The 20895-nt window shown below is 40.4% G+C and overlaps 1 protein-coding gene across 1 annotated transcript in view; it reads left to right on the forward strand.

The window, feature by feature from the left end:
* Positions 1-19399, forward strand: part of Oprm1 (opioid receptor mu 1) — a 57866-nt gene extending 38467 nt beyond the window's left edge. The window contains exon 4 of the mRNA XM_006978072.4: positions 10807-19399. Coding sequence (XP_006978134.1) covers positions 10807-10845 — 39 coding nt within the window. The 3' untranslated portion in view covers positions 10846-19399. The remainder of the gene's footprint in view (positions 1-10806) is intronic.
* The last annotated feature ends 1496 nt before the right edge of the window (positions 19400-20895 follow it).

Raw genomic sequence — 20895 nt, forward strand, 5'->3', positions numbered from 1 at the left:
GTGGTTGCACATGCCTTTAATCCCTAAACTCAGGAGGCAGAGGCAGGCAGATCTCTGTGAGCTCAAGGCTAGCCTGGGCTACAGAGTGAGTTCCAGGAAAGGCTCAAAAACAATCTTAATCGAGAAAAAGGTCTTTTTAAAAAATTTTTTGACAACAATCAAATCCAATTAATAAATTATAGAATTAATAAATATGAAACGGGATATGACTTTTATGCATTTTGACAGGAATCGAATGTTTAATGCCTATTGCAACTTACAGCTAAGAATATCTTAATAACTTCCTTCTGATTTCAGGAAAAATGCCATCATATTCAAAATCCCCTAAATATTATTAAATACAGTCTCATTCAGATCCTTCAGATCCTGTAACCTTAATGTTCCTTTGAGTTTCTCATTCAGAGAAAATTACCTACAGCCTTAACCATTATCCAGAAAGAATTAAGAGCCAAGCTAGGTGTGTTGTTAATGCTGGGAAGGTCTGAATCAGGCCAAACCTCCTGGCGACAGCAAAGTCTTGAGAGGACTTGATGAATACAACTCCTGAAACATAAATCATAACCCAAGAATGAGAAGAGTGTCTGGCACATTGGGGAAAATAGAGTTCCAAGATTAATAGAAAAGAGCCAAACATGCACAAAATATCTAGCATTGTAAGTTTGTCCCAGAACCTGGGGCACTGAGAGAGAAGCAAGTGCCTCTGAGAAGCAAGATTGCCTATGGCAAAGCTATAGAGAATGAAATTAACTACTGGATGGCACAGTTGAGTGAACTCAACAGTCAGTGTTCCAAGGAGATTTGAACACCTCTACCAGCATCTATAACCTTATACTGTGTTTAGTTCTGATCTGAATTTAATATTGTCATGACTTAGCTTTATAAGGTTTTATTTAATTGTATTTTTCAGAGCCTCAATCAGTAGAGAAATACTGTGAATAATCCAACTGATGAGACAAGGTTCCCAGAATACTAGAATATAATACAAAACAAGAATAGAGAGGTTACTAGAGAAAAAAATTGTAATCCGAAAATTCAAGTATGGAAACAAAATGAGTGTGAGAGTAGATATTTTAAGACTCTGTAGAGGTTTTATTTCATGACCAGCAGTATGAACCAAGGCACCTAAACCGTGGTGACTAGATTAGAAAGACAATTCTAGTACCTAGGACTAAAGAAATGTTAGCCTCTCACAGACAGACCTCACATTTCAGTAACAGAATAAGCAAATTAAATAAGCATGCAAAATGGTGGGGGGAGTCAAAATATCTTACTGTAGTTACCTGAAATATCACCATGTATGATTAGGGAAAGACATGACTCCAAAGGACCTGAAAGTTACCATATACTTAGAGCAATGTGAGCAGTGAACTGGCCTTATCCAGTATCACTTCACTAATAAAGCCAAGAAGAAAGTTACAGGAGAGGTATTTCAATACCACCAAAGAAAGAATTAAAAAAGAAAACTTTTTTTTTCTTTTTTTTTTTTTTTTTTTTTGCTGATGGGCTTGAAGGGGGCGGGCGGGTGGGGTGTATTGGAACAGACAAAATACCTCTCGGGAAGGAGAGCACCATGTGGAAAACAGAGACTGTGGTGTATTGGTGTCCCTGGGTGGCGCTCCAGGCAAGCGCCCTCACTAGCACCAATTCTCCCATGAAGGGAAGAAAACTTTTATTGCAGTGTTATTAAGAGACAAAAAGTGGGGGCAGGAAGGGAGAGAACAAGGGAATCTGTGGCTATTATGTAGAACTGAATAGTATTGTAAAATAAATTTTTAAAAAAAGGAAAAAAAAAGAGACAAAAAGTTGCAACTAATTCATACATACAATTTGTTGAGTTTAGAAAAAAAATGTTTCCAAGCTTTGAGACTCTGTTACATCCTTGTTCCTAGAAGTTTCAAATGGTAAGAAGTGTGCATTGTGCCTACATTCAAGAGACACTGATGGACTTTTCATGTTAAGACTTGATAATTCAGCAGCAAAGGGAATAAGGGTCTAATTAAGACGGTGTGTTTTTCTGTTCTGTCAGTTTCTTGTGAAACACTATTATGATGAACTGTTAGTACCATCCATCAAAAAAAAAGGACAATAAAATCTCAGCAGACAAATGTCAGGCTGTGTAACTTATTTTTGATCTAGAAGTAATACAATGTGCACACCCCATCATCAGAGAAGCCCATTGCTCTCTCAGGCTTAACCAGCCCACCATAGACCATTAGGCCTGAAGCTGTGAATCAATCTGTAGTTCAATGTTTCATGAAAGTAAATAGCACTGTCTCAGAATTCCAGACATTCACCAGAATTCTAGAATTGATTGTTAAAACTCTTATTCCCATGCATTTGAATAAGTGTCCTGAATACATCCGTATACAAACAACATGCGAAAACTGTATGTCTCTGAAAGTGGAGCAGGTTGTGCTTTGGACTGGGTGTTCATTTTTGTTTTGCTTTGTTTTGAAGCTTAGCACTTCCTGGCTATAATTATGAGGGAAACAGTCTGTGTAGCTTTAGGATGTGTTTTTATCTAATTAAATTCCATGTTGCTAAGAGTAAGCCTTATAAGTGACACATTCTTTTGTTTTGGATACAATATCTTTGCAGAAAATAAATTTATTTGGAAAAGGCACATACACAGAGCTGGGAGAATCGTGCCAAAGATATGATATCTCCTTATGGCAAATGTAAGCATGGAAACCAGATGCCAGGCTTCTGGTGCTAAGCCCACAACCATTGGACTGAGTACATTGCATGCTGGTGGCTGCTGAAGGGACCTCTTCATGACCAGAAGTCCATTGACCTCATTTGCTCTAGAATTAGGACTTAGTCGATGGCATCATTCAGAGTCTGGGGCCAGCTTCTTTCACTGAGGGAAAAAAAAATAGTCACCTAAGCTTTCTTCCACTGTAAAAAAGGGTCTAGTGTACAAAGAAAAAATTTGTTCCACATTAAAAGCAGTAGGAAGCATACAGAATATCATGTGTAGATTCTTTGAACTACTCCTTTATCACATTTGGTAAAAATGCTGCTGCATTTTTACCCATCTGCATCACTGACTGTTAAAAATTTTATAACAAGGGCTGGGGAAACTACTTAGTTTGGTCATGTGCTTACCTTGCTAGCATGAAGACCTGAGTTCAGACCCCAGAACCCATGCAAAAAGGCTAGACATGATGCTGTGCATTCTGGAGAGGGGGACAGATGGGTCCCTGTGGATTTCTCGCCATCCATTCTGACCTAATAGGTTGACTTGAGGTTCACTGAGAGACTCTGCCTCAAAGAACAGTGGACAGCACCTGAGGAATGACACCCAAAGCTGTCCTCTGAGCTCCACGGGTATGTGCACATGTTCTTACACACACACAGAGAGAGAGAGAGAGAGAGAGAGAGAGAGAGAGAGAGAGAGAGAGAGAGAGAGAGAGAGAGAGAGAATCAGCGGGGGCAACAGACAAGCACACAGACAGACAAAGGTGCTTCAACAATTTTCTTGCCCCATGCAACATTAGACCCAGTGGAGAATGAGAGGTCGAGGAAATGAATCTAGTGACCGGAGAGGAAAGATGCATCGTGCATAAACTTCTTTCCTGGAAGAGGATGTCTGTCTGCACATAACCCGTTTGCATCAGTGTGCTGTAGAAATACTATGGGAAGCTCTTGTCCCCATATCAGATACAGGCCTATACTGTATAATCAGGAATACGCTGCAGTCCCACTATGCCTGACTCGGGCAATAAGCCTTGAAGAAAGGATGAGCTCTTGTTACTTAGGAACACTGAGATCTTTGCATATGAGTCATCGGCTCCAAATGGTTTTTGTGTGACTCGCTTTTGATGATTTCTCTAATGAATGGGGTTTTTGAAGTCTATTACGGGCAAACACTGATAGGCTTCCAAAGTAATTGATTCAGTTACTGGCTTCAGTTGCAAATTCAGATGGCTTTGCAAATAGGGAAGAGAAAGTGGAAGGGCAGGAAAGGGTTGCAAAGTAAAATATTAAATCAACGTTTTCATCCAGTGCACGTGGGCACATCCCTCTACTTCTCAAGGGTGTATTTCCTTGTGCAGATTGACAAAGTTGAAAACCATACTCTCTTAAATTTTCTCCAGCCCTAAAACTACAGGAAATACTTCAATCTTTAGATTGAGAGGAACTAAAATTCCTTAAACAAGCTTCACCTTGAAGCCTAAAAGCTTTTCAAACATTTTTTTTTTTAAATGAAGTAAAATAGAGCTTAAGGGGATTTTTCTAGTTGACTTCCCGGAAAAGTTACAATTTAAAAGACTGTTGATATGAAAGGAAAAATTAACAGGATTATATCTATGCATCTAATGTGTGGATCTAAGAAGACTATCTAACGTCAACTGCCAACTCCATGGACATATGTGACTGCAATGTCCTTCTTGTCAGAAAGGAGCTCGGCTATAGAGTTCTGACAGTTATGTCTCAGCAAGAACCTACCGCAGATCCAAGGATGGCAAGAATGGACACTGGGGAGCCAAGAAGACAGCAGAACCAGCAGCATGGTAGTGCAGTTCCCTTGCCCTGTGCCTCGCCATACAACACAATGAGACCAGAACACTGGCACCCATGGTGAGTGGCAGCACAACTTGGGAGCCCAGAGTGAAGGGCTCCATGTATTTTGTAGAAATTTAAAATAATCTGATCTTCCCTCCCCAAGAACAAGCATCACAAAGCAACCCTGTCCTGTTGTAATCTTCATGTTGTTGGACAGTGATGGTTCTAAACTATGTGACTAGCTGTCACTACTCAGGTTCACTAGGATTTACAGCCTCACTTAGTAAGCAAAGATAGGCAGAGATGCTCAGGGCACCTCATCTCTCCCAAATTCAGCTGTCAATCTACCATCTTCTTAGCCTGACATGTCCACAAGGGCATGTCATCCCATCAATAATTGAGATTGGATATTTGCAAATGCTCAAACCAGATCTGTCCTCATTTATTTCAATCAACACTTGATTAGAATTACTGTCAACAGAATGCCCTCAGCAGGATGACGTTGATGTGCAGTATTGAGATTAAGCATGTACTACACTACACCAAGCCACCAGGCAGATTCAACTATGTCCCAGAGAAGACCAAAAAGTCTAATTTCAGATAGTCACTTAGCTTTCTTACTCACAGTTTGCATACATTGTGCCAGCATGATATGGGTACTAATCCAAAAACAACAAAAGCATATCCATTGATCCATATGATATGGAATCCACATCAACCCTCCACTCTGTTCAGCCAGACTATGGGTTAGGTCAATCAGAGACCCATCTACCATCAGAGAATGTTGACTGTGATGCAACTGCTCATTTTTGGTGGTCCTTCCCAGCTCTCCGGCTATAGTCTGTAGAGTGAAAGATAGATTCCTGATCTGCCTCTAGGATCTGAACTCTGATACCAGAGACAGTTCTCACAATGCTGTATGGAAGAAGGAAACCGTATATTCCCTGATAAATATCCTCTACCTGGGGTCTCAATAAAGAAAATATTCACAGAGTGGACAATTACCAGCAATGGTGGGTCCTTAAAATGAGCTTGAGTCTGGAGAGATAGTTCAATGCATAAAATGTTTGCTACACAAACACAAGAACATTAGTTTGGATCCCAGTACCTGTACAAAAGTTAGACCCAGCAAGAACATCTGCAATCCTAGCACTGGCTTTGAGAAACAGACTCAGGGAAATCTCTTGAGTTCACAGCCAGCCAGCTTAATCAGATCAATGAGAGACCATGTCTCCTAAATGAGGTAGAGAACAATAGAGGCAGTCGACACGTGTTGATCTGCCTTCTACATCCATGGACATACATACACAAATTGATGAGCCCAAGAACAATCTTACCCTTGGAAAGAAACCATATGGTCTTCTCTGCCTTTCACATAAACGTACAACAGAATGGGGTGGGTTACCCATGTCACTGATAAACTTGATTAGGACCATCATTGCATTAAGCCAGATGGCCACAGTCACCAGGCTGTAGTCCAGGCACTATACATTGCATAACCCCGGGGCACTTAGATGTCAAGAGAAGCATACGCATGGCCATGGGCATAACTAACGTAACTCTCAGTGAGTTCACGTAGAAGAGGGATTCACTGTGTAGAGCTGCCTCTAATAACACCAGGCACAGCAGGATAATTTAGGGCCAAGCTCGCCAACAGCAGTTCTCCTGCTCCCACAGCAGGTGGACAGAGGTGGTAAGTGCTGCAATAGCACAGTTGGCAGGTCACTGCTTATTTCTGGCGAGACATGAATTTGTTTGGCCAGACTGAGGCTGTGAGATAGCAGGGATGTTATTATGTCCTCCCTCGACCTCCAAGGTCTAAGGTGTTCCTTCCACCAATGAAGTGGTTAGTGTCAGGGGTCAGGGTATATGAGTTTACAACCCAAAGGGTATTGCTGGTTAGGGGCTGACTCCATTCCCAGAGACCCGCAATTCAAAAGGGGCTTCTGGCTAATCGATTGGGATAGCTTCCAATGCCACCTGCTGCTTAAGTTTCCAGCCAAATTTGATGAAATTCTCATTTAATCCAACAGAATGGATGCACGGATGACACCTGAAACAGTCCCTCTTAATGCCAGGCTTCCTTTCTGATAGGGGCAAGCCAAAGTCTCTAGGATTGGACCATATTTTTTCCTAAGGTCTTCAACATAAATGTTTGATCTCTGTGCCTTATCAGAGTTCATGAGCTTCCCAAGACCATTTATTGGGGGCCTATGAACACAAAATCATCAATGTAATGGTGACTTGTGTTTTGGTTCTCCCATATGGTGGCAAATAGCAGGAGAATTCAAACAGTCCTTCAGGGGCTGGGGAGAGATGGTTGAATGGCTAAGGTCATGTACTTACTGCTCTTGCAGAGGGCCTAAGTCAGTTCCTACACTTGATCTTAGCCAAAAGGCCGAGAAGCCATCTAAGTCAGTTCCTAGCACACACATGGAGTGACTCACAAGTATCTGTAACTCCAGTGCTTTGCTGTACAACAACATAATTTGGATTCTTGGGGGAAGGATTATGAGGTATGTTACTTGGAGGACGTGTCTCCCTGGCATGGGCTTTCAGATTACAAGATTTCAAAAGCCTAGTGGCTATTTATCTATCCATCTGTCTGTCTGTCTGTCTGTCTATCTATCTGTCTGTCTCTGTCTCACTGTCTCTGTCTCTCTGTCTATCGGTGCCTGTGCCTGTGTCTGTCTTTCTGTCTCTCTGTCTCTCTCTCTATCCCTCCTGCTTATAGATATCTGATGTAAGCTCTCAGCTACTGTTCCAGTGCCATGCCTGCCTGCCTGTTGCCATGCTTCCTGTCATGGTGGTCATGGACTCACCCTCTAAACTATAACCAAACCCCCAATAAATGATTTCTTTTATAAGTTGCTGTGGTCTCTTCATGGCAACAGAAAAATAGTAACTAAGACCAAAGTCCAACATGGCATAGCATGTGCTGTCACAGTCAGTTGATTCATTTCCAATTACAGAGCCCAGGACCGCAGGCTATAGACTGGAGCAGCCAGTGCTACCACGTTAACTGAATTCAGTTGGCGACCGTCCACTGTAAGCCTCCAGATCCCATTAGCTTTTGTCACTGACCACACAGCATGATTATTTCGAGATGTTGCATTTTTCATTAGTCTTGTTGGGTTAGCATCCTTTCATCAAGGCTGTGGTTTCCTATTCTCTTCCTAGAATTCTAAATTGTTTCCCTTTGAAACATAGAAGGGAACTGAAAGATGAGCTATGATCTCCTTGCATATCTCCCACAGCCATCTCTCTACAAATGGTTCTTACAGAAGAGGAAAATCTTCCTGCTTGAACATCACAAGCATTCACAAGACAAGCATGTCAATTATCAGTAGAAAAAGAGACAGTGGTGCCTAGCCAAAGGTCCAATCATCCTCACTCATGTTCACAATGACTCCATGTCCTATCAAATGATTTAAAGTCTGTCTGATTAAGTGCATGACCCTAGCCATACAAGACAACCCAGTGCTTAGTGACCAGGTATATTTCAAAAAGAGATAGAGTTCATATTCACCCTAACCCCTCTTGCCTATATCCATTGTACATTTCATGGGATGAGTCCTCTGGTCTCCCAAGATCAGGCAAGAAAGGCCATAAAGAAGCAATTGCTCTAAGACAGTCACTAATGCTCTCCTAGCTCTTCTGGTAATCTCCACAAGAGAACTGTGTCCTGTAGAAGCAAGATTTTAACCTGTGACAACCATCTTCCTTTTTTCAGAGAACAGGTGTCATGGCTTGATGTTTGGACCAAACTTCTCTGGTGATTGTCCAAATTGACTCTTCTTTGGGTATCCTAGTCTTCATGGGCATATCCATCTTGCCTTGGATGTTTTTATAATAGGTTGGTTTTTCCCATTCTGGCTCTGTTTTGGAATTTCAGGGGTGTCTCATGGCTTAGAGAGTAGTGCCTCTTCTCCTAGACAGCTTATGGCCCTAAGTAAGCACATTGTCTGTGTAAGCTCTCCTGGCAAGAATGGTTTTGTGAAGAATTTGACTTTTCAGACAGAAGGGCAATTTTATAAACTCATAGTTATACTCCTAGGGAGGGAAGGTCTTTCCATTCAGCACAGAGTGAGTTGAAAGAATTACCAGTCTCCAAATTTTGAATAGTTTCTTCATGGAATCATACAGAGAAGTCTTCTCATGTTGATCATAGGTAGTGACTAAAACAGAAATTCAAAATAGTCATCAACAGTCATCTTCATTGTGAGAAGTGAATCTGTCCTGATGATAATAGTCATTCTCCTTAAACATAGGGTCTTGGATGAGATAGACTGTGTGTTTCTGGTGGCCATGTAAAAGTGTAACCTTTGCCCAACCATCTTCACAACGATGGAATGCCAACAGCCCACAGTGCCTATCTTATTAAAGCATTCCTATTCTCTCTTCCTTTCTCTATCAATACTGGCTTTCACCGTGACACTCTCTCTGGGAACACTCTGCCCTTCAGATGTTTCTACTTGCAACTTAGGTCTAGGTTTCCCTGATAAGATTCATAGTACATCCCCCCAGGTGACAAATACAAACATTTGTTAAATTTTACCCTTCTCTCGTCAGCCTCCATGCATTATCCCAACTCATTTTTATCTAGAGGTAGAACAGAGGTGGATCATCCATTGCCTTCTCCTACACCACATTTCTACCAGCCACAGAAATTTTCAAAATGTGCCTGAACACAGACCATGAATCTTTGCCTTTCCTCTATTTTAAAAATTCTTCACCTACCTTGACATCCTGAATTTTTGTACCACTTTGACGCTGAATCCCAACTTCTTCAAAGATGTCAAAAAAGAACAAGACTCCAAAGGAGATGACTTGGCGAGAAGGTGGCCTCACCGCAGTCACTCTACAGATTGGAGCAAGAAGATAATAAGACTCAGCTATCCCAGTACAGCAAACAACAGAGCGTGAGCGTGTTAGTGCCACTGCTTCTATCCATAAATCCCACAGGGTAATGCAAAGAGCCCAGATGGCAGCTACACACACAGTGGGTTCTGTCACAGTTGGCAGACCCAAAGCTGAAGTCTCAGCACTTGAGGGAGCAATCCAAGCCTGCTCAAGATCAAGCACCAACACAGTGGTCAGGGCTGTATTTTCCTGTGCCATCTCAGCGGCCTGTGTGACAAGTCATAGAAAAAGGTCAGCTCAGGGAAAGCTGTATTTTGGTACAAGCATCAGCAGTGTTCAGTGACTTGTGGTCCATGATGGGCTGCCACACCTGATGATGACATCAATCTGATCTGGTCTTTGTTCTTAAGAAATACATACTGGCATGACATTAAATGGGTTAAAAATATAGTGTGTGTGAATGTGTGTGTACACAAAAACATGCATATGGATGAGAAGAGACAAAAGGAGAGAAAGCCTGTGGGATGACCGTTAACAGATGAATCTGTGTAACCAGTGAACAAACATCTTTTGTGCCATTCAACTCTTGCGCCTTTCCTGAAGTTTGAAACTTAATCAAACACATTAATTTTTGTAAAAACCCTTGCAACCCTTTAAACTTACCATGCAAACACCTTCATACCTCACCAGTTACAACAGCAGGAAAAACAATAACTTGCTTCATTGCAAGACATTCCATTCTCATAATCCTCTTAGCTTATTGGATAAGGCCACATGACATTCTCACATACCCGGGCAGAATTCATGTTACTGCTCAATGGACATGCTTCACAGTGGGAGCTGAATGCCAATGTACTCTACACCCAACACTCCAGACAGAAAAAAGAAAGAAATTGTAATAATTGGGTGAAAAATTTAAAAAAAAATATTTCCATCTAGAAATAAATTGTAAAAAAGTTACTCAATTTCTTTTTGAGATTTTGGTCCAGTCACTAATGATGTAACAGGAAAGGAAAAAGTAAATAGAGCAAGAGAAAGAATTTTATTTAAAATTTATTTTCTAAGGCCTACCATAATGGCACATTTCCGCAATCCTAGCACTCAAGAAGCTGAGGCAGGAGGATCTCAAATTTAAGCTCAGGTTAAACTGGGTTACTGAATAAAATTCTAGCTAAAAAACATAAATAAAAATTTTCAGGAAAACCATCAGTTACAGCTTTATAAAAAGTAGTGTACATAAAAGCATATTTATAATGACCTAAGAGACATTTATAATAACTAAAATATTAATGCCTGAGCACTTCACAAAAACGGGTTGCAGTTGAAGATATGCATGACAGTGTTCGGTACAGTCTTATATACTGAAGATAATCATAAATTTGTTCACTGACCAGTCCCCAGTTCTCACTGTCTTTGCTCTTTCTCTTCTTTCAGCTAGAAAATCTGGAAGCAGAAACTGCTCCATTGCCCTAGATGGGTCCCATGCCATCCAGAACCACCCTGAGCTTAGAGGCCGCCATCTACTTGGAATCAGGTTGCTGTTGGGGTGTGTAGGAGGCTCTGGTTTCCTAGGAAACCACCTGATCCTGCATCATTCAAAGTCTGTCCTCTCTGGCTACTTCACTCTGCACATGAGAGACACTCATACTGCATCAAGCACTCGGAAGGAAGAGATTATGTTACACCACTGAATCCAGCTTGTGTACAGAAACACACCCCGTGGACCACAACACGCTGTGGTATGTGAATCAGGGTCACCATAGAAGATGACCCTTCTGTATGTAGAATTTCTATTTTCAAGCAAATACTTAAGACCTGATCAAAGAAAAAACATCAGTTGTTAAATTCATTGTAGTAACCCATAAAGTAAATGCTACCTCTGACCTCTGACCCAGTCACCTTCTGTGGAAAGTTACAGCCTTTCTAGTCTTTTGTGAGGGAATACATTATGTTTGACCTATAATGTTCACCTTGAATTTATTGTCTAGTTAAGACATTAGTGGCACCTCCATTTCTTGGTTTTTGTATTGTTTGAAAGAACACAACTTCTTTCTCCCATGGTTCCACTATGAAAATTGAAAAGGGTTTAAAACACAGTGTCAACTGCAGAATGGTTGATACTCACACTGAAAGGACTTTCCTGGAAGTTATGGGGATGGTCCTTCCCGATTGCCTTGCTGTCCTCCAAGTGTTCACAAAGTCAAGTTCATGAAGTTACCCAGCGAGCTCATCATGCCATCCAAGCAAGAAGCCAAGACTTTTGCATCTTCCTTTCTCAGTAATTTCTCCACACTGCATGCTCTCTTTTATATTATTTCCTCTGATGCCTTCTGAATCAGCACGATAAAACAACAGATGTTTTTGTTGGGTGCCAGGAAAGTTTAAGCAGTTTTTTAAATATGGACCCAATAAACATAATTAAAAGACAGACTCAAACAACCACATTAAAAAAAATGTGATCTGTTTCTCCAATCTTATGTAGTTACTTGAACATGAAATATTAACAATACCCCAGGCCTATTTCCCTAAAGATTTGCATGTATGTAATGTCATAATCATTATCCTGGTCTTTTTGTTCTTGGCTAAATATCAAGATTTCCTTGATAAGATGCCAATCTTTGATGTAGCATCTCTAAGAAAAGTCCTGTCTGACTAGTTTTCATGGACATGATCTGCAGCTGAGATTTGGCAATCTCCTATTTTCAGATCTGGAAGAATGGCCCATGCAAGGGAGTTCTCCACTTTGAACTTTTGCCCGCACTGGTTAAATGAATTGAGTCTTTTATCGTCTTCTATGGAGATGGGAGTAGAAAACAAAGGCCCTGGTCTCACACACACACACACACACACACACACACACACACACACACGCGCGCAGATTCCAGAGACTGCATGCAGCCAGGAGATACTACTGTAAATGTGCATCACTTCATCAGTCCAACAAGATACAAATGCACTCCATAGTTTCCAGAAAACAGCTGCCATAGATCAGAATAACTGAATTTACTGTCTCAGATCTGATTGGCTATAATTACATGGACCCGGCCATGTATCCATTAGAAGAGAAAAGAAAAATCCCTGATAAGTGTTTTTGAATGTTTCCTTTCAATGATGCCTCTAATAGCCTCCATTTCTCAGACATTACATCCTAGGATGGATGGACATTGTGTTGCAGCTTCTACATTTTCTGATAGAAGTAATTAAAACCAAAATCTTAGAAAGATTCGGAATTTTAAAATGGATAATGTAAATAAGACTCATTTGGGAGAATGAAATGTCTGTATCTAAGCACTGAGGAAGAACGTTCTTGCTTCCAATATGCTATTTGACACAAGTTCTCTCAAGGGATAGCACAGTGTTGTTTCTGCTCACAGTTCTCTTCAATTGACCCATTCTTGGTGTTACTTATCTGGCATGTGGCTGAGAGCAATTTGGATTTGATGTAGGACTTGATCCATGTTTTTTTTTTTTCATATATATGTGCATGAGGCTCTTCCATATCATCTCTTAGACTCTACAAAAAAAATACACAGTGAAAGGGTTCATTTTAAAAACACATTCTAAAGCCAGAAAGTCGTTGCCAGTAGTTTTCATGGAAAGCCACTTTCAATGCCCGTATGCTAGAACTAACTTGCAACTCAGTGGCAGAGAGAAGTGAGAGCCCTCCGTCAATAATTTTCTATTGTGATCTAAAAGGTAAAGAAAATAAACTAAAAAATGATCAGGATTAAACTATACAATGTTTTTAAAAAACTAATTTTGGCCTGTCATATATTAAATGTTTTCTATTATAAATGAAAACCATTAATGTTGAAACAAATAAAACAATGACCATAGGAAGCTTAGAGACCTCACTGTCCATATCCACCTTTAGAATAACACTGACGCATCTTTGTTCCAGGCTTGGAGCACATAAAACGGTCCAAGTTACTGGAGATGATTGAATTTCACTAGAAATGGTTTCACCTTACAGTCTTCACTCCCCACTGTCATAAAAAGTTCCAGGAATTATGGGATGTCCTACTGTTCAGGGAGTGAGCAAGGGCAGGTGCCAACAACTTCCTGTGTACAGTATGTGAAGATGTTCATCGTGGACGGCCATAGCATTTCTTAGTGTGAGCAGATGGGTGGTCCTGATTAATATAAATAGCATGACTGTGTTTTAGGCACTATACATTGCAAACAGCAGATGACTGAAGCTTAGAATTGGGACTATAAAAAGTGGGTGGGGCCATTGGGCCATTGGTGGGACACAGCAGAAGAAAGCAGTACCCCTCCTGCCTTCCTCTGTATGACATTTCAGTGCAGCCACAAGTACAGATTTATTGAAGTTCTCGGTTCAAGCTCATAGGAAGTGCAAAGAGATTTGGAAAAGTCTGTTATTGAACCTATATTAAGTGTGTGTGATGAGAAGAATCCTGAAAAGTGGCTCTTTCTCAGAATATGTGCCCAGCGTCTAGAAGCATCTTACATATAACTGCTTTCATTTTTTCCTTCAGTGTTTTCCAACTTATACAGTATTCATTTGATATTATCTGACAGCATAAAGCTTCATCCCAATGCCCCACCCTCTTTCTTTCCTTTCTTATTTCTCACTTCTTCCCAAGACAGATTCCTACTTCACAGCCTAGGTTAGCCTCCAGCTCACAATGTAACCCCAGCTCGCCTTGAACATATGATCCTCCTGCTTCAGCCTAAGGGCTGCATTTACAGGTGTTACCATCACACACACACACACACACACACACACACACACACACACACACACCTGGAAGAAGAAAAAAAGTTTGTTGGTACAATACAAACACAATGCCACTCCTTCATTTGTCTAAACCACCCAGTGTTAACCAGGGCGATCCTGTATGTCTCAACATCAGCACAGACGTATTTACGATGATCAAACGACACTTTATCATTTCTGGTTCTAAAAGAATGTTAGCATTAATTCTGTCTCACAGAGAAGTTGTCTGCTCCTCTCCATGAGCGGCTGCTGCCATCCAGAGCTGCAAGGAATAGAGTTTGTTTCTCACGGCACAATCATGCTCATGAAATCTAAGATTTGCTTAACATTGCTCTAATCACCTTAGGCTTTCAGAAATATATGCAATTCCTCTGTAGACAATGCATGTCTCTTTTGTGACTTCAGAGAAGTAGAACAGAAGCCCTTTTGGAGAGATGGGGCCCATTTTTATCTCCACATTGTCACATGCACCATAATAGGAGTATTTAGCAGCCAAAAATATCTTTCAGGAAAAGAGTGTTTAAAGGCTGTCTATGAGTTCCTTCTTCCCACCTCGCGATCTGATTTTTAAAAGGAACTGAGTCTCAAAAGCAGGCTGTGATATTCCATTTCCTTTCAAACCTCTTGAAAGAAACTTCTGCTGTTTTGCTTCAAACATGGAAATGTTTTATTTAATTGGCATTTTCGACTAATGTTGGGAAATTTTCCATGAACACAAAGTTGCTAAATGCCAAATGGAAACGCAAAGAGATGTGGTAGTATAGGCTGAGAAGGAGGCAGGAAGAGAAAGGGGAGAAATAAAGGCAGCAGTAATTGCCCAAGAATTTGTTTGAACTGAACAGTCACATACATATAAGAGCAGCCATGAGCTGGGTAACCTAAGCACATTAAAACTGTTTAACTAATGCATGTCAGAGAGAAGGCAGAGAGGCTACATTCACTCGACTTTGGAAATACGATTTCTCAAACAGGTCAGAGCAGAGGACTCTGGGATTTTCTCTAGTCCAAAAGGAGCAGAAGCAGCACAATACCTCACAGTTCTTGACTCCAGTGTCTGATGCTCTCCATGTCCTGGCTCCCTCGGGAGATGGTCACCTAGTCTGCAGAGATACTTTGTGGATCTGGTACAGTGGCAATATCACTGTTTGGTGTGGCAGCCAAATAACCAAGTCTCAAATTCAGTGTCTGTCTCCTCTAGGCTGCAGGTGCCTAGATAGCCTCAGTCTGGCTGCTAAGGTCCATGGGAAAGCAGTGCAGGTGGCCAGTCCTCAGTATACCTTCCAAAGAGCACCGGACAGAGGTGAGTGCCTGGATCAGGCTGAATCTTGAATGGCACTAGAATTCTCATGGTCCTCGCACAAGAATATGCCATTTGCACTGGTTTCCTTTCTAGAACCCAGGGCTGAGATGTGGTGTTGGATTGTGTTCGTTTTTGTAAGAACGGTATGTGGCTTTTCCTTTGCTGTGGGTAAAACTTCGTTCATACCTAAATAAATGAGTGGACTTTATCCTCTTAGGATTCTACCCGACACTTTCAAAAGAGAGAAGGTCCTGTTGGAAGCAAATGTGGCCCAAATGGCCCACAAGTGTTTGTGAAGCCTGGGTCCTCCTCTGCCTATTTTCTAGGAAGTGTGGGTTGTTATTTACTTGCTTACTTTCTGATTGGGAAATATGTTGCTTGTCATTATGGCTCATCTTTTGTTGTCTGCAGGGTCTTTCATTTCTGCCTGAAACGTGTGTCACTACACAGATGCATTCACCTTAGAAATAACGCCCACCATCTCCCCCGTCTCCCTTCTGCCCTAGATGAAACGGTTTCCTTGTGTAATGCCCTGTCAGCACTTCCTACTGAGACAGGCCTGAGCCCCCAGCCTCCCTTCTTGACTGGCCATTACACTGTGCCATGTCTATTAAAGACTTGCTGTGCTCTATCATTTTAAATATAGAACCAGTTAGCATTTAATGTCCAATGTCCATCCTACCAATCCAAGAAGCCCAATCAGCCGGGTTCTTGTTCTCCCGAACATCTGCAGGTGGCCAACCTGATTTGCATTCCTGCTCCTGCCTCGGCAGGGGTCCATACAGAAAACCAGAAATAACAAGGCCTCTTGGTACTCGCTTTAGCTATGATACAGTTTGTTCCCTTCTGCCCCCAGCCTCACCCCTGCTCTGACACAGTGGGGAGCTGCTACTGATCGGGCTGCATTAACTCACAACCCATTTGCTCTATGGAAATTCTGGGCCTTTATTTCTCAAGGGAATAGAGAAATTCAACAGGCCTCCCACCCAGCTGGTTCTTTCCATGCGAGCTACTGAATCTATACAAATTAGATTCAAGCGACGCGTTATTTTAGGGGTTTATAATCTCAGGGCTGCAGACAGTAATTTGACAAGTGTTCTCAGAGCCCCCTTTGCCTGTGACTCAGTCACTCAACTTAGACATGAATTGGGGCAAAATAAGAAAATCCTGAGGTAACCTGAAGAACTGTTGTCGGTGGCTTTAGGGTTTTGTTCATTGTTGGGAGAGGTTTTTGTTTGGTTTTTGTTCTTTATGTTTTTTTGAGATAGGGTCTCACTCTGCGTTCCAGGTTATCCTGACACTCAGTCAATATTCTAGGTTAACCTTGAACTCTTGGTGATCCTTCTGCCTCAGCTCCCTGAGTGCCAGGGTTTTGGGCAAGACTACCCTACCAGGTTGTTTTCGACTGTTTTTTTTTTTGTTTTTTTTTTAAATAAACTCTATCCATTTGTTGAAGGAAGCAAAGGGAAATAAAAATAATCCCAATGATGTATGCCTACACACCTTTATAATGGATGCCTTCTTTCCAAACAAATATTTTAAATAATCTATAAACCAAATTATACAAAACAGTTCCCAGTAGTGGATGCTTTCTCTCCTATAATGCACAACACAACAATTCCTGTAAAATCTAGGCCCTGGGACCACCCATTGTGGTGATCTGTAGGAAAAGACAGCAGGGGTGTGCTTATAAAAACTAGGGTATCTTTTAGGGTGCTGATTTCCTCATGTTAAGGCTGAAGCTTTCAGTACCCGATTGAGAGCTCAATTAGGTTACTGTTTTCTTATTGATTCTGAAGCTAGAGGAAACAGCCTGCTGGCTATTCTCTAACTAGCCTGGCTTCTCAGAGACAGCCGGAAGCCAGCAACCACAGACACCATGAAGAAAAGAGCTACCTACAGAACTGAAGGAGAGCAAAGAGGAACCCAGTGAGTGGGAACTGCCAGAGAATGGCAAGGCTATTTCTGACATAAATTTTAAACCGGAAGCCATCTTTCCGGCTTGCATTTGCTTGGTATTCAGACATCTCCATAAAGAAAACTAGGAAAGCAGTATTAGTTTGGCTCTATATACAAAAGTCAGTTTGACTCTGTTATGGTAGAAGAGCCTAGGAGCTTACAGCTGGCTCTGTCTTTTATAATACTTTAAAGTGTAACAACTTCATGTCAACATCATATGATGTTGGAGATTCCTGAACACAGAAATACAATTTAAATTTTAGTACACAGTTTGAGAAAATCATTCACAAAAACTAATCAGAACTGAATTAGAAATATTAATATGTATATATGTATACACACATATCCCTATTATGTGGCAATTATATAGGGATCATAATGTTATCAATGGCATTATATGGAATTCTATATGCCTTTAGGAACATATCTACCAATACAAAAGAAATACATAAACAGGTAGATAATGATATTTTAATTTAATTAGAATCAAAAATGAAATGGCAATTTCCACTTGGTGATACATTCCCTGAGCTTTTCACCTAATTAATAGTTACAATTTGAAATGTGAAGTGGTCTTGTTTTCATCTCATTATGTTACATGGAATATAAGTAAATAAGTTTGCAAATGGAGCTTTCTAAAAAACATATTGAACAATAACTATCAAATGTAACAAATAAACAAGTTTCCTTTTTTTAAGGAAAAGCATAAGTCTAAACATCAGGTGTGTTGCTTGTCATTGAATTTTTTATAATACCAATGATGCATTCTTGATATTCAAAGACAATTTCTGCTAGAAAAAATAAGAAAAAAAAGATGTACTTCATAGTTTTAATTACATCTGATATTCTGATAACCAATGACAGTGTTTAAAAAATAACCCATAATGCTTCAGTGGAGAAAAAAATCAAAATATAGTAATGAATCTGGTTCGATGCTCACATCATTAAGTTTAAATATTTTAAGTAGAGCATTGTCTGGGAGCTGCATTTCTCTCCAGCTGCAGAAGTGGAGGCAGAAAAGTGTCCTTTGGACCGTAGCGCTGAGTCTACTCTAAGTAGAGCATCCGTCAAGCCTCCCACCCATGCATCTCTTCCTTGCATTCTGAGGTACGAGAGAAGACTGGAACTGGCCCCTTTCCTCAAAGTTCAGGGGTAAAGTGAATCTGGAATCCTGCTGCTCAGCATGTAAGGTCATCTTCTACGAAAATGGAACATTTTAAGTTATAGAGAAATGCCAGCAAGTAGCATACAAAATAATTTTTTAAAAAAAGTGACATAGTTCATGCTTTGCAGATTTTTGTATCCATGTAAATGAAACCACAATCGTATCTTCCAAAACTGTGTGTGAAATTCATGTGTATAGCAATGAACACAGAATGCTGTCTAGCTGAATTGTTTTTAACAGTCTCCCTAACACATACACACACACACACACACACACACACACACACACACACACTCCACACACACTTGCCTTTCAAAAGTATTTCCTGGGAATCTGTGTTTTACTTCTTTGCCCCTGCCAGAGATGTACACACCCGGTTGGTTGTAATGATTCACAGAGGAATGGTCAAAAGCACACAGCATTCCTTTCTGAGAGGCCTTCCTTTAATGTTTGGGTTTTTTTTGTTTACACCAGTGTGTTAGCCCTACAATAATGTTATTATTACAAAAGTAAACACCCTCACTTGCAGAAAAGACCAAGCTATCATTTTTTACCTGGTACACATTTCCAGGTCGGAAAAGATGGCCAAATGCAGCTTTTGCAAAAATGTATCACAATGACTCCTACACAGATCAAAGTATTGACTGGTATATCAAGCACTAAGAACACTGCTGAATTCTTTTTGCAGCATTCCTATTTGACTGTTTATGGAAGTTGTATGTAAAAAACAATATGTAAATGTAAACTCTTGCACTGTGTTACTATTGATGTACCAGAATCCATAAACATTTGGGGCTGTATTGTGATTTTCTTGCATGTAATGTATGATTATCTATGACTAATAAAGAAATCCTACTAGTAAAGCAAATATAATTTTGTTCTTTTTATTCTCACACAATAACTGATCTGTTTGAAGTTATTAGTCTCCTGAGGACCTGAGTTCAATCTCTATCACCCATGTTAAAAATAAATAAATAAAAGCCAAGTATGATGGCATGCACTTGCAATCCTAGAGTTAGAAAAGTGAAGACATGCAGATCCCACAGATCACTAGCCAGCCATCCTACCCTAATCCATAAGCTCTAGGTCCTAGTAAAAGACCATGTCTCAAAAAATAAGGCAGACAGCACCTGAGGAATTATAACCAAGTTGACTTCTGGTCTTCACATGTATGCATATCTACATATAAACATGTACCCACATGCAAGCAAACATGCACACACACACACACACACACACACACACACACACACTAATATATTATATATTCTCCAGATGAATAGTATAATGTAGGCTTAAGCAAAGGGATTATACTAATAATATATTAAATAAATAAATAAATAAATTTTTAAAACAGTATTAACTTTGGTACTCAGTAAGTAATTCAATGGGAATGAAAGAAGTAGGCCTTTTGTATTCACAATGTCTAATTTTAGAACCAAAGTAGCCCCAAACCTCAACAAGTATAGTTTTATTAGCTGAAATTGTCAATCAAGCCAAACAGCAAAATGGCAGTGAAGTTTCTCTGCTATAAACTATACAGTTGAAAATATGAATTACTGAAGTCATTTCTAACATACTTTTCAAAAGCTATGTTGTAAGCTACCATCAATCCACATTAAGCAACGGAATTCTTTGTAGGAAATAAGGGTTTCAATAGGTAAGGTAGGGAACACATTTAGTGGCTAGGTATTATTTGGAGTGGGAAGATATCTCACCACGCTTGGACATTTAGTGAGAAAAAGCTACTTCAATATCTAAATAGCTTCATATTTTTTATTTACAGAGACTGTTAGACGTTACTGTGTGAATTCTATAGACCACCACCAGATGTAACTTCCTGACATAGACTTTCATTACTCTTCTACCACCCAAACGTTTAATGGTGTTCCATTCCCTAACAGTTAAGGACCAATTCTGTCCCATGGCCTCCAACAGCCTTCATACTTACAGAAAATATACCACAATAGACATTTAGGCTGTTCCCAGTCTTAGTACCATAAGCAATCCCCAGATGGACACATCTGGCTCACATGAGACAACCATTTCCCTGAGTATTGTCATATCTGTGGTGTGATAAGGCAGTGAGACAGGCTGTAGGAGACTGAAAACAATACTCTAAGACATGGTGTGAAGTAAGGAAAACATACTAACAAGGAAAATCCATGAGGCACATGCATGGGCTGACAGTACTGCTATTCAGAAGGTCTATGAAGACAGTATGTGGCCAATGGCACACGTCGGAAAGTTCACCAGTGGTGGCTGGCTGGACCAAAAAGCACCTATCGTGCCCACAGTGCTCAGTCCTGGACTGATTACTATAGAGGAAGGAGATTTATAAGCCAGACCACCTAAAGA

This window comes from Peromyscus maniculatus, chromosome 16 (assembly GCF_049852395.1).
Source record: "Peromyscus maniculatus bairdii isolate BWxNUB_F1_BW_parent chromosome 16, HU_Pman_BW_mat_3.1, whole genome shotgun sequence".
Classification (NCBI taxonomy): Eukaryota; Metazoa; Chordata; class Mammalia; order Rodentia; family Cricetidae; genus Peromyscus; species Peromyscus maniculatus.